Genomic DNA, 14,832 nt, shown 5'->3' with positions numbered 1-14,832 from the left:
GAGCTGTAGGACCACAGACCAGCCTTGGCCACTTGTGGGTCGAGAACCACTGCATCCGCCGACCATATTCACTTAAAACAGGTCATACAAATCCTAAAATTAAACATTGCAAGTAAGTAACCGAGCAGAGCCGTGTATTAAAGCTAATAATAATAATAATAATAATAATAATAATAATAATAATAATAATAATAATAATAATAATAATAATAATAATAATAATAATAATAATAATACACTTCAGGTTTGCAGACATTGCTACGTATCACTGAGGTGCCCTATGTACCATTTTCGATGTTCTGTCTGTGCTACCATGTAGTAGTCCAGTGTGACTCATCTGGATGGTCTATAAATCAAACAAACCCCATGGCGCAACAAACCCGAAGGGCCATGGCCTACCAAGCGACCGCTGCTCAGCCCGGAGGTCTTAAGATTATGAGGTGTCAGGATGGTCTCTAAGATTCCGTTAATTGTGTCATTAATTAAGATATGGAGTTTCAGGATGTATCCCGGTTTATTATAAATCGCCATATGAGAAATAAGAATCATAGGTGAGACATTCAACCTCCGAACACCTGTCAGGCAGGTTTGTTTCATCATTATTGAACAGTATTAGGAATATCAATAGTGTTATATTTCGAAAAATAAGAGACTTACTAATTTATTCCTCTTATGATAACTACCTACGGAAGACAGGCCCCATTAAGAATAGTTCTGGTTATAGTAGTTATGATTCGAATAAATATATTGCATAATTACGTAATTCATAAAATGAAACTTCTGTAACGTTATTTATTATATTGAATTGTTTGAAAACTTAATTTTCGATATACTGATATTATAAATAACATTTCACCTCTATTGTACAAAGGAGAAACAAATTAGTTGGACCTACATCGTTCGTGTAGTAGGACGGATCTGTATCACCCATTTTTCACCAGGAATCCGAAGAAAATGGAGTATACTCGATACATCGCTAGACTTATTGATATACTTTCATAGAATAACTTGTGAATGTTGACACTGAGCGAGTAGAGTGCTTCCGCACACACAAACAACACACATACACGAGCACGCGTGGGCTGTTAATCAGCACGTTCCAAGCCCGAGTACTGAGCAACAACAACTGTCTCACAAAGCCTCAGTGGAGGGGTATTTTCAGACGCAAACCTGAAAACGATTACATGATATCATACTCACGATGATGATAATACACTTCTTTTATTAACTTTTGTTAGTTCAAATGTAAGCCTGCAGATCCCCTTCATTCATTTGCTCCTAATCATATTTATTCATGACTACACTATTTAAGTTAGAAATACCGTTTATACGTTTAAATGTCCTTGCATGTACTTATGGTGATTACTTAGCTCATGAATCGGTGACTAGTTACCAATCCGGTATAATAAAATCAGGAATTTCAACCAATGACAGCTGCCCTCCGCGACAATTTTTTTTACTACTTTCATTTTATCGCACCTACATGACATTTTTAAAACGTAAATTCATAATAACAACGTGTTAATACTTCCTTGTACCTTCTCTAGCCTACACATCACTAATCTTCAATAATACATTTCATCACAGAGCATACAGCTGACATATTGGCATGCTGCGGCCCAGTTTGTATTTCCATGCTGAAAGATTTGCTCTCTCAATAGGTTATAACCAGACCATGACATAACCTAATCAAGCGCCACCAATATATTTGATTTGGTTTCTTATTCACTTTGTCATTACTTATGTGATTATGTAGTTTTTCTTTAAAGAGGCAAAATAAACACAACGTGAACTCCAGAGTCTCTCAAGAAAAAATCTGGAGGTCTCGTTATATTACTACGTATTGTAATCAAATGTTTCTTCTCATTACTTTTCCACAGATGCGGTGGTGCTACATTCTACTAATCGCCGGCCTAGGATCATCTTGCTTCACGGAGACACATGGTGCACGCATCTTCGGCTTCTTCTACTTTCAAGGAAAAAGCCACTTTCTCATCTTTGAGAGCTTATTGAAAGGACTTGCGGAACGAGGTCACGAAGTAGTCGTAGTCAGCCACTATCCGCAGAAGAATAAAATCAACAATTATACAGATATTAGTATCCAAGGCTCACTTCCACCTCTTTTAAATGGATTTAGTGTAGATAAAGTGCGTAATTTCCATGCGCTGAATTTCTTTCATTTTCAGTGGAATGAAAACGTTGAATTTTGTGAAACAGTGCTTAACCACCCCGAAGTGCAGAAACTGATCAATTCAGACGAAAAATTTGATCTCGTTGTCACTGGTTTGTTTGGAGTTGATTGCTGGCCAGGATTTGCATATAAATTTAAAGCTCCAACTATAGCGATTGTTTCAAGTGTAGCATCACCGTGGGCAAACAGACGAGTGGGAAATCCAGATAATCCATCGTATATACCTAATTTCTTCCTGTCTTACAGAGCACCAATGGATTTCCGGGAGAGGTTAATAAACAGTCTAACTTACTTATTTACATCTTGGGGTCAATACTATCGAGCAGAACAGGTGACTGATCGAATGCTGCGGAAATATTTTGGGGAAGATATGCCACCCTCTTCAGAACTGATAAACAACATTAGCTTGGTCTTTATCAACAGCCACTTCAGTATTAATCAACCAAGACCAGCTGTCCCCGCTTTCATAGAAGTAGGTGGGCTACACATCAAACCTCCACAGCAACTGCCAAAGGTACGCATCTGAATGAAATTACTCCACCTACAGTATACAGGACAAGACCTTATGTTTCCTTCCCAAAAGTTGTTGAACCTTCTGTGACACCTCTGCTTAAGCTTCGAGCCATTTTCGTTGTCTTTCTATTTTTTCAAAATCTCACTCAATACGCAATTTAAATTTCAGTTGAAAAGATAATACTAAAGCAAGGTACTCTCATTGTTTACGATATTATGGTTCACTTCCCATGGTAACTCAATTAATAGTTCACCGATAATCGGCCTGGACCTCAGAACAACAAGGCTTGAGAGCCATGATCAAGGACAGAACTGGAAATCACAAAACTGAAAACCACAAATTCATGGTGGAATACAAAATAATATTTAGAAGTGCTATTCAACGAATAGAATAAAAACAATTATTTTGAAAACCATAAATTAATTATGGAACTAACAACGGTAAGTTTGAGAACAACGAATTAATGTTAAAATTAAAACTAATATTTAGAAACCAAAAGTTAATTATGAAATCCAAAATAGTTCTTAGAAGAGTAGTTAACGAAAGAGCTCGAAACAATACATGTGACAGCCGCAATTCAATTGTAGAGTTCATAATAATATATAGAAGACTAATTCGAAGGCAGAACTCAAAACATTGAGTTCGAAAAACACAAGTTAATGGTGGAATTCGTAATCATTTTTGAAGCACGACTAAACAAAAATCACACAATTTCAATATGAACTGAATTAACGTCGTGTTAGAATTTAAGAAACATTGGAACTTCAATTCTTTTGTCCTAATGGCTCCAATGGCGTGCTGAGTGCAGTGCCCTTCCGGTATTTTCTGAGAGCATGCGCTCTTTGTCGAATTGGCCAGTTTCTTCTTAGTGCTCTATTCGTCCCTTAGTAGTTTGATGCATTTAGTTGTGTTAAAAATACAGGCAATTTTGATGACGGTTCTCAAAGTATGTTTTAACAAGCATTCTCTGTAATAAAATGGTGTCATAAGACCTTTAATCGAAGCTTAAACTTTTAAAGTTAAGTGCATCAATTTTTTTTTACAAGATGCTTTACTGACACAGATAGATCTTATGGCGACGACAATACGGACAACAATAGCAATAAAAGTATCAAAGTATATGAAATCGGCAATAAAATGCCACGACTGAGGGAATCTCATCTTGCATGCACATTTCCAGTAATGTTATCATTGTACTGGTAACTAGCGTCATCTCAATATTCCGCACAGTGCTTTGGCCACATTTAACCTACGTCCATCTGTTTATAGACAGTGTTCTTAAATTGCTATCACAAACTTCGAGGACTTGTAGTGAAGACTCCATAAATAACGTTTTGAACAGGAACCCATATCTTCTTTGTTTTCAAGCTACACGGACAACAACTTCAAATCAAGTGTTTAAAACTCCTGCTTATTTTAGGTGAAGAAATTATCACATTTACCTGTACCGGTATGCAAGCAGGTTGACGAAGTGCGGGTCGCTTAGGTCATTACAGCACGACGGTCACCTGACTTCACGTGATATCTAACCCGCCTCTCATAAAGCTGTTTCGAACTGCACACCTCATTCACTTGACATTGTGCCTCCAATGAACATGCTTGAATACACGTTTGCAGAATACACCTACATGACGTTAGTGTAGAGCGAATCTCAATTTAACGGGAGCGAGGCTCGTTAGCTTTATCAAGAACTTTATTCTTACTGTGAGACCTCAGGGCATACCACTTTTGCCGAAGTTATCCATTGGATACAGACAAACGTTATTTTCAGCATTCAACAAGATGAATTGTAGTACTCCAAGCAGGTGATGCACTCTCAATTTTGAAGAGACCGTATTTCGTCAAGCTGAAGAGCCACTGGACGTGGGACGTTCTGCATGGGTATCAGCTACACACCTCCCACCCTCTGAGGATACATGCATCGGGTCCAGCGTTCTGATTTCTATTCGTAGCTTCTATTCCGTTGTGTGGAAGAGCCTAAGTTTCTATGGCTAATTCTCTTCACCGATGAACGAAAATTTGCTAGAGACGCTGTTTTGAACTGTCAAAACAGTCGACATTTGGTATATCAAATATCCCTCATGCCACGCATGCCTATAAATTCCAGCAACGGTTCAGCATCAGTACACGAACCGGCATTCTGAACGGTCCTTTGAATGGACCGTACGTTCATTCAACCCGCGTAATGGGTCGTGAGTACTTAATTCTCCTGGCAGAAGTATTGGGCGAGTTCTTAGAAGATGTGCCATCGAAAATTCGTGGACAAATCTGGTTTCAACACGTCGCCGTACGACTGGCGGATAAAGAATGGTAGCCCAATCGCATGGCCTCCACGATCGCCAGGTTTCATTTCACTTGATATTTTTATTGTGGGGCCACATCAAGAGTCTTGCTTACGAGACCTCTGCAGAGATAAAGGAAAATCTACATACGCGACTTTTGTCCACTGCACAAGGGATTGAAAAGGCAGCAGGGAGTGTATCAGAACGTAATTTGTAGTTGTAATGTTTGCATGGCCACCGTATCGAAGTGTTGATTTAATGGTCAAGGATGGTAACCATCAGTGCAAGAAGAGAAATGCAGATGTTTAAGATTACTTAAAAACACTGTACGCTTGTTTCCGAACATGAGTTCCTATTCAAAACGTTATCCTTTCATTCCCTTCTACAATCCTTAAGAGCTTGTAATTGGAATTTCCGAACTCGCTGTATAAAACTCCTGAACACCTGTCAAGTTTTGAGGAAGTTCCTGGGTACGAGTTCTAAGCTTCATCAAAAGTCTCTCCACTATTAGGATTCACTATATAATGCAATCGCCTTGTAAAGACACCGATTTAAACTTCAGCAACATTTTACGAAATCTTTCGTGTTCATTCACCATTTTTTTAGATGTAAAAGATTAAAACTCATAATGCGTATACAAATAGTTTTGATGTTACTAGGCAAATACATTACAGCAATTCACAATAATAGGCTGGAATCTTTCTTAAATATTAGGCCTCAGCCTGAACTTATCTAACAATTCCTAAGGTTTCAATGTAACAATTTTTCTTTTTCGTGGCGATAATTTAACGGGAGTCTCCATGCAACGACTTGGCAGTCCAATAACTGTACCACTGCGACCCATGGATTAATAATAATAAGAATAATAATAAGAAGAAAAGAAGGAGAAGAACAAGAATAATTTATCGTGGATATTTATTTCCTGATCATCGTCGCCATAAAACCTATCTGTATCGGTGCGACGTAAAGTAAATAGCAAAAAAATATATATATATTTCCTGATCATGGTAAGATAGAACGATACTTTCGACCAAGGAATCAGAAAAATCATTATTTCTACCTACATCAAAACTAAGCTTTGTCCTTGAAACACACCAAACCGGCAAATTATTCTATACTGGCTTTTGTACCCGTCCCTCGAACGTCATTTTGCAATGTAATATATGTTTCATCTATGAATTTATGCGAAGTTCTGTGGTTCGATTAACAGATTAATTACGGTATGTGCAACTGACATTTTTCTCCGAATGCAGCAATGCGCAGTACGATAAAAATGAAAAAAATCTGGATAGAAAGAGGAAGATGTCGGAATGTAGAGTGCAGTCCATTTCCTTGTCCAAATTTGTACAAAATCGCTCCTGCTTCCATGTTACATACTTACTGTAAGTTCCTCCGACGTCTAGCGTGGCGCTGTAACTGACGACTCAAGAAACTCACTGATGATGATAATCTCTTATTATTTATTATCTAATCTATCGAGAACAAAGGAAAAATGACTATCTTTTCTCCCTGTAAATCCTGAATTAAAAGACCCTGAAGTGATAAGCACCGAGTACCTCACAGGAATTCAACAAAATAGTGAATTTTCGTAAATATGGCACGAATGATCGTAAATAGCAATCTCTACAACATTTGTTATATGAGATGTGCTATGGACATAATGTTAACGGAGATATTTAACAACCGCTTTGATCCTCCGGTTTTAGGAACACAAACAGACGGAGAGGTACAAAACGGGGCTGAGTTGGCCGTGCGGTTATGGACGCACAGCTGTGACCTTTCATCCAGGAGATAGTGGCTTCGAACCCCACTGTTGGCAGCGCTGAAGATAGCTTTCCATGGTTTCCAATTTTAACACCAGGCTATACCTAAATTAAGACTACGGCTGCTTCCTTCCCACTCCTCCCCCCCCCCCCCCCACTTTTCCTTCCTATCCTATCCCATCGTCGCCATGAGACCTATCCGTGTCGGTGCGACGTAAAGCAAATTATAAAAGAAAAAGTGCAGAAAACGCCTTCAGATGATCAGCATTACGTATGAAGCGAATAATTATCAGAAAAATTTTCTTGAAATAATAAATATGCATTTGTTTATATACATTTTGTTTATATACATAGATTCTATTAAAATATATTTTTCAATTAATTAATTAATTACGACATATTAATCAAAATTCATATTTCCATTTAATCTGGGAATTAACAAATTGGCTCACTTAGGAACGTTATCACTGTTTGGTCTTTCCCGGAAATTCAAATTTGAGTTACATTTACTTAAATTGTTTTATATATATTTGAACGCGTGTTGCCTAATCTTGACTGGTTAACGCTTATAAAGCCAATGTGATTCACATCTTTCTCTTTCATTGTGAAACAGTAGTTCTGAATAGGAGAGGCAAAACTCTCTGCCTACGTGCTCTGTGCAGAGAGTACACACTAACAACAATAACTGTGCGTAAAATAGATTAAGTTCGTAATATGTGATGAAATTTCCATCCTAACTTCGAGAATCACTCTTCCACACATTTTTCTCCTCACAACATCTTCTTTTGCACTCCTCTTTAAACTACCATACAGGAATACTAAACAACTTAAAATTTTTAATTAATTGTATCGTCTAGTTAACCGGCTTAGTGAATCTATGACACGCGTACCACTAGGTGACACGCGAACACGACTTCTGTGACACGTCAGATAATATACTGACATATTTTCATGTTTTTAACAAGTAATGAATAGGTCGAAAATCGAACAACATAGCGTATTTTAACTTTACGCTTTAATGAAGAATTATGTCACAATTGTCTTTTTTCTTTTTCTTTTCTTTTTGCTAGCGGCTTTACGTCGCGCTGACACAGATAGGTCTTATGGCAACGATAGGATAGGAAAGGCCTAGGAGTTGGAAGGAAGCGGCCGTGGCCTTAATCAAGGTGTGAAAATGGTATACCACGGAAAACCATCTTCAGGGCTGCCGACAGTGGGATTTGAACCCACTATCTCCCGCATGCAAGTTTACAGCCGCGCGCCCCTAACCGCACAGCCAACTCGCCCGGTTGTCACAATAAATTATATGACCAAATTTAATTAGATTAGAGCAAAATATACATATATTATTCTTAAAATTTACCACTTTTTAAATGTAATTTTTGGTGATGTTTGCAAAATAAAATCACGAAACATCCAGTCGAATGTATTTATATGTATTGCAATGTAATACATAAATGAAGTAAAGGCTTGCACCATCGTTAACATCGGCACGTGATGGAATAGAGTGGTTAGCTCTACTCCCGGCCGCCTTTCCCCCAGGAATTAACCTGGTACTCATTTTTGGTGTAGGCTGAGTGATCCTCAGGGCCATATGCACCTCCGGAAGTGGAAATCCCGTTTCTTAAATTTTACGACTTCCTGACGTGGATTCGAACCCATATCCTTCCCGGCGAACCGAGCACGCCTTCACCGCTTCGGCCAGGCGGCCCCTTTCATGATGATTATAAAAGAAAATAACTGGTGGCACATTAGAAATTAAAATGTACTAAACAAGATCTTAACTGACACGCTAGTCGGAAAAAGTTTGGCATCCCTGTTCTAGTATATTATAAATAGCCACCATATGAAGAGAGTTTGTCAAAATATGAAAATGTACTTTTCCAAATATGAAAATACGAAAAAATCAAAATATGAAATATATTTTAGTGTAAAATTATTTTTGTCCCTAAACACTATTTAGAGAGGTTTACATCACAGTTTTTGCCGGCCCCACGGTATATGGATTGCGTGCCTTCCTCTTACTCAGAGACCCCGGGTTCGATTCCTGACCAGGTCAGTAATTTTTACCTGCTGGTTCGAGATTCACTCAGCCTACGTTCGACCAGCAAACACATACCTTAACTGGGCAACCACCTTGTGACGACCCTATGCACATTAAATCAGGTATCGCGATCACATTTTGTTCACTCGTCGTTCTACTTTAAAATAATACACAAACCATTCGATTGTGATCCATTTTTGTGTTAAATGAAAAGCGTCACATCGGTTTTTCGCAGGACATCCGGACCTCAATTCAGAAGACGTGTCACTTCAAAAATTTCGTGCGAATTGAATTATTGTATACATTGTAAGTCGCGATATCCTTGTTGCCAAATCGCTTACAGCCACGAATGAACTATTCGAGCGAAATCAATTATACACATTGTAAATCTCTATATTATCTGGTATAAAAAGTGAATTTTCATATTTTGATTTCCTCTAATTATAAATTTTGTGAGTGCCACATAAATGAAGACTGTCTTGTCTGACTTGATTTTTACTGAAGTTGGTGATCACCTTCTGTATTTTTCAGGACATTGAGGAGTATATCAACGATGCACCTCATGGAGTTATTTACTTCAGTCTAGGCTCCATGATCAACGGAAGTACTCTACCAGAAGAGAAATGTAGAGCCTTTCTGGAAGCGTTTAGAGAATTGCCGCAGCGAATTCTCTGGAAGATGGATGGTAAAGTCCTCAAGGATATTCCAGCAAATGTCAAGACATCCTCGTGGCTTCCACAAATTGATGTGTTAAGTGAGTTCTTTAGCAAATACTGTGGCTTACTATTCATCCTATGACAATATCTTTGCTGCTCGAGATTTTCAGTATTCCTTACTTTAGTTAAAAATTAGACCTCATAAAAGGATAATGATAGTTTTAAACACACTCAGTAGCAAATATTCCTACAGTAATTTATTTCTGTATTCGGAAGGGGGTATCGGCAGCCTTGAAGATAGGTTTTCCAGTTTATATCAGGCAAATTCAGGGGCTGTAACGATTGCGTAATTCCGAATCCTAGCCCTTCCCTAACCCGTCGTCGCTAGAAGACCTGCCTGTGCCAGTGCGACGTAAAGGAAGCAGCAAATACAGTTTATTTTAAAATCCGAATCATTTATTCCAGTCCTAGGCGAAGACAAGTTTTGCATCCACCACAAATTACACAGCACCAAGTTTGCCTGAGTCAGACACACAAACACGCGACGTTCAGGATCCAAGATGTCCCAAGCTATATTGTCGTATTAATTACGGCACCGTAGGCTTTTTAAAGAAACAACCATTATTGCCTGTATTAATTCTTTATACATAGATATGTAGCCTACTTTTCCATCAACGATATTGAAGGCATTAGGTAAATAATAATAATAATAATAATAATAATAATAATAATAATAATAATAATAATAATAATAATAATAATAATAATAATCGTATGGCCTCAGCTACCGTGTGCAGACATTTCAAATCTGGCTATCTGCTCGTCAATTTCGACGTTCCATTTTACTCTAGGCCCCCACTAGATGGCAGACCGAGTAAACCGAAACTCTCTTGGGCGTCTATGGCTGAGATTTAATTAATTTTGTCGGGTAAATACCAAATGTGTCACAAGAGATCTTTTACATGCCGACATCGTATGACATGGAGTGTCGAATGGACTTTTTTCCGCCCTTCAAAAATCCGACTACCTCTGCCGGGTTTGAAATGCGAAAAAAATCAAAATATGAAATATTTATTTTAGTGTAAAATCATTTTTGTCCCTAACCACTATTTAGAGAGGTTTACATCACAATCTTTGCCGGCTCCACGGTATAAGGATAGCGTGCCTGACTCTTACTCAGAGACCCCGGGTTCGATTCCTGACCAGGTCAGTAATTTTTACCACCTTGTGACGACTCTATGGGCATTAAATCAGGTATCGCGATCACATTTTGTTCACTCGTCGTTCTACTTTAAAATAACACACAAACCATTCCGGTGTGATCCATTTTTGTGTTGAATGAAAAGCGTCACATCGGTTTTTCGCAGGACATACGGACCTCAATTCAAAAGACGTGTCACGTCAAAAATTTCGCGCGAATAGAATTATTATACATATTGTAAGTCGCGATATCCTTGTTCCCATATCGCTTGCAGCCATGAATGAATTCGTGCGAAATCAATTATACACATTGTAAATCTCTATATTATCTGGTATAAAAAGTGAATTTTCACATTTTGATTTCCTCTAATTATAAGTAAGTAAGGTGGAATTCCAATAATAATGACTCTCAGAGCTGTTTATCCAAAAATTGAATTTTGACAGTTAAGTTGAAATCATACCGTTTTCCTCAAATATTTTATACTGCACACCAGGAAAGTATACCAGCACTATATTAATTTTATGTTGAGTTCTTTCCTTAAATAATTCCCAAATAATCATAGACACTTCCATACACCACAATAACATGTGCTTTAACACGGTCTACGAACAAGAATGAGAAAAATTGGTATTTACATTGGCCACGGAAACAACAGAAACAACAGTACGCGTGATGTGTTGTATGAGAATACAGTAGACTGACACCAGTATATTATACAAGAGTTCAGAATCAAATAGCAAATAACAAAATGTGTGCACGAATGTGGATTCTAAAATTAATTACGAGAGTAATAACTTAATATGGAAAATATGTTAATGTTAATAGCTGGTAAAGAGAATATGAAGACAACATTACATACATGAGGTTCGAACCCAGCAAAACTTTCGCATATGAAACAATCCATTCATTCCCTTTTAAAAATAATAAAAAACAAAAAACCAAACCCCATGGCACTACAGCCCTTGAAGGGCCTTGGCCTACCAAGCGACCGCTGCTCAACCCGAAGGCCTGCAGATTACGAGGTGTCGTGTGGGCAGCACGACGAATCCTCTCGGCCGTTATTCTTGGCTTTCTAGACCGGGGCCGCTATCTCACCGTCAGATAGCTCCTCAATTCTAATCACGTAGGCTGAGTGGATCTCGAACCAGCCCTCAGGTCTAGGTAGAAATCCCTGACCTGGCCGGGAATCGAACTCGGGGCCTCCGGGAAAGAGGCACGCATGCTACCCCTACACCACGGGGGCCGGCTTTAAAAATAAGAATGACTACGTTTTATAACGTTCCGTTATAATTATAATGGTTTTCTTACTCAAGCAACAAGTTAGTCAGTAAAATTAATTTCTACGTTGAGGAGAAAAAATCTTTAAAATGGTCTACTACAATAAGAAGAAGAAGAAAAAGAAAAGAAAAAGAAGATAACCCTTGCTGTTCCGCAGCTTTTCTTATAAATAGTCAGATAAGTCGTCTTGATATGCCTGTCGTAGCCATATTGTTTTGCCTGCCCTTTTCAAAGGTTTCATGAACATTTAATAAGAAGCACGTTATGGTATGCCACAGTTCGCAGTCATAAATCATCCATTCTGAGTAACATGCCGTGTGTTTGGTAAAATATATTCATATCTTCGCTCTTTTTAATCCTGAATTTCTTGATGTAAAGCTTGGTATTGTGTCTTAGAAGACAATGGACCAAGGACCAAGGGGGATGTTTTCATTCCCCTCCCCGAAGGGGAGGGGCGGGCCACCTAGAAGGTAACGCCTTCTCTCTGGCCAGGAGATTTGGCGGGGTTCGGGGATTTGGAATGGTATTTTTGATCGCAGTTCTTCTACACAGAACGGTTGCCTTGTGACCTCATAGGTTAGTCTCGAAAGGCGTTTTCTGACAGGCAGAGGACCTCTTTAAGACACATGGCCTTTGCTCTTTCTAATGCAGCTAAGCTATCCTTCGATAGGTGTTCTCAGATAGTATCTAAGGCGTATGTCATGATGGGGTACGTTTGTACGTAGACTATTCCTCTTAGCAGCATGTAGTTGTTATGAACGCTCTGCCATCTGTTGAATATACTTGGAAGCTGGAAAAGATTAGAGCAGGGCCTCTCAGGGTGCATGCGCTTGGTGCATGCACTGTGCACGGTGCAAAAGACGACTTCGCTTGGTTGACCAGAGTGCAGACCCCACTCCTCGATTTGGAGCAATAGCGCTGTCTCTCTCTTTCCCCACGCCTGTCTCGCTCGCACCCCCTATCTCCCTATTCCTCACTTGCTGCGTAGCGCTCCAAATCCGAGCCGAATTGATCCGAGTTGAGCCGAGCTTAGCCGAGTAGCCCAGAGACGAAGCGTTGGTACGAGCCGTGCCGAGCGGGAGCGATGCACAGTGCACGGAACTCGTGCGCCTCGATTTGCACGCGTAAGATTTTGGGCGTTTGACAGGCCCTGGATTAGAGAATCAAGGAGTGTCTAGCAGTGACTGGTATTCTTCCGTGATCAGAGGAAGTGTATATTCTCTGACTTGACAGGTAGTAATCAAACATGGCTGCATGCAATAATATTACTAAGGATGAAAATCGCATTATCAGTATATTAATGAAAATGTCAGTCACTTAGCAACCTGCTAAGTACAGAATGTATTGCGGGTTAGGGTAAGCCTCCGGCTGCAGTTCTTGGAGTGATCATTTAATAATTTGATTTTATGATTACTCAAGCTGGTTGAATTTAGAGGCCTATCAATGTCTCATGATTCACCGGTGGGTAATTCCGGAGAAAACAAAAACAAAAATGAATTAAATCGGTCCAGTGGAATGGAAGGATTTGCCAAATCTGGTTTTAGTAAACGTTTTAATGTTGTTGTTTGAGTCATCAGTCCATAGACTGGTTTGATGCAGCTCTCCAGGCCACCCTATCCTGTGCTAACCTTTTCATTTCTACGTATTCCATTCAAACTTAACGCGTTAATATATAGAATAAATAATAATAATAATAATAATCATCATCATAATAATAATAATGCCTGGCTAAGTGAATCAGACGGTTGAGGCGCTGGACTTCTGACCCCAACTTGGCAGTTTCGATTCTGGCTCAGTCCGGCGGTATTTGAAAGTGCTCAAATACGACAGCCTCTTGTCGGTAGATTTACTGGCACGTAAAATAATTCCTGTGAAACTAAATTCCGGCACATCGGCGTCTCCGAAAACCGTAAAAGTATTTATTGGGATATAAAGCAAATAACATTAGTAATAATAATAAAGTGAATATTTTAGTACTCTACATGTTGTTGTCCCATTGTTTCTATAAAATACTGAATGTAATATTTCTGCTGTGCTTTACAGATCATCCAAATGTACGAGCTTTCATTTCCCACGGTGGACTCCACAGTACTGAGGAGGCGGTATATACAGGTATGCCAGTCATAGGCATGCCATTCTTCTTTGACCAGCAGCAGAATATTGCGGGTCTAGCAAGTATTGGAATGGCATACCCACTGGATTACGACAGCCTTAGCAAAGAGACAGTTCTCACCGCTGTGAAAACCGTACTTGAAGATCGCAGGTATGGTACTTTTGAAGGATTTTGTAACGCGCTGTTATCTTACTATTATTTCATTCAGTAATCTAATAGATATTTCATACAGACTTGAGGAAAGGCTTTAATTTTCCTCGTTATGAAGTAACGTAATACAGTGTTTGTGAGAGAAGTGCAGTTTCAAATGTTATTCTTATATATTAAGTCCATGCAACTATATTTATTAGTAGAAATAAGCTAAAACTTCCAAAAATTAATTCGAAATGAGAAATCTGAAAATAATACTCTTTGCAAATTCCACACAGTAAAATTTCTAATAGTGAAATAAGGATAATTCCTTGGATGTATGTGGTCGATACAATCGCTATTGCAAATTACGCTTCAGTACTTATCAAATTATTTCATTTCATTTGAGAGAAAAAAGGGAACAATAACATATATTCGGTCCTTCCTCACGTGCTAAAATAAAATAATATTTTGTTCATTGAGCGAGAAAACTACACCCCGTCAGGAAGACAGCAGTCGCCATAAGACCTATCTGTGTCGGTGCGACGTAAAGCAACTAGCAAAAAAAAAAAAAAAAAAAAAAAAAAAAAAAAAAAAAGACAGCACACCAGTATGGTTACTGTTGGAAATGAAGTATTACGTTATAGTTTCAGAATATAAT

At 38.6% G+C, this 14,832-nt stretch overlaps 1 protein-coding gene across 1 annotated transcript in view; it reads left to right on the top strand.

The window, feature by feature from the left end:
• Positions 1-14,832, top strand: part of LOC136865213 (UDP-glucosyltransferase 2) — a 62,718-nt gene that overhangs the window by 20,789 nt on the left and 27,097 nt on the right. The window contains exons 2-4 of the mRNA XM_067142393.2: positions 1,881-2,705; positions 9,326-9,548; positions 13,973-14,192. Of these exons, the coding sequence (XP_066998494.2) occupies positions 1,881-2,705; positions 9,326-9,548; positions 13,973-14,192 (1,268 nt within the window). The remainder of the gene's footprint in view (positions 1-1,880; positions 2,706-9,325; positions 9,549-13,972; positions 14,193-14,832) is intronic.

The sequence above is a fragment of the Anabrus simplex genome, chromosome 1 (genome assembly GCF_040414725.1).
Source record: "Anabrus simplex isolate iqAnaSimp1 chromosome 1, ASM4041472v1, whole genome shotgun sequence".
Lineage (NCBI taxonomy): Eukaryota > Metazoa > Arthropoda > Insecta > Orthoptera > Tettigoniidae > Anabrus > Anabrus simplex.
This window is presented reverse-complemented; position numbering and strand designations above follow the sequence as displayed.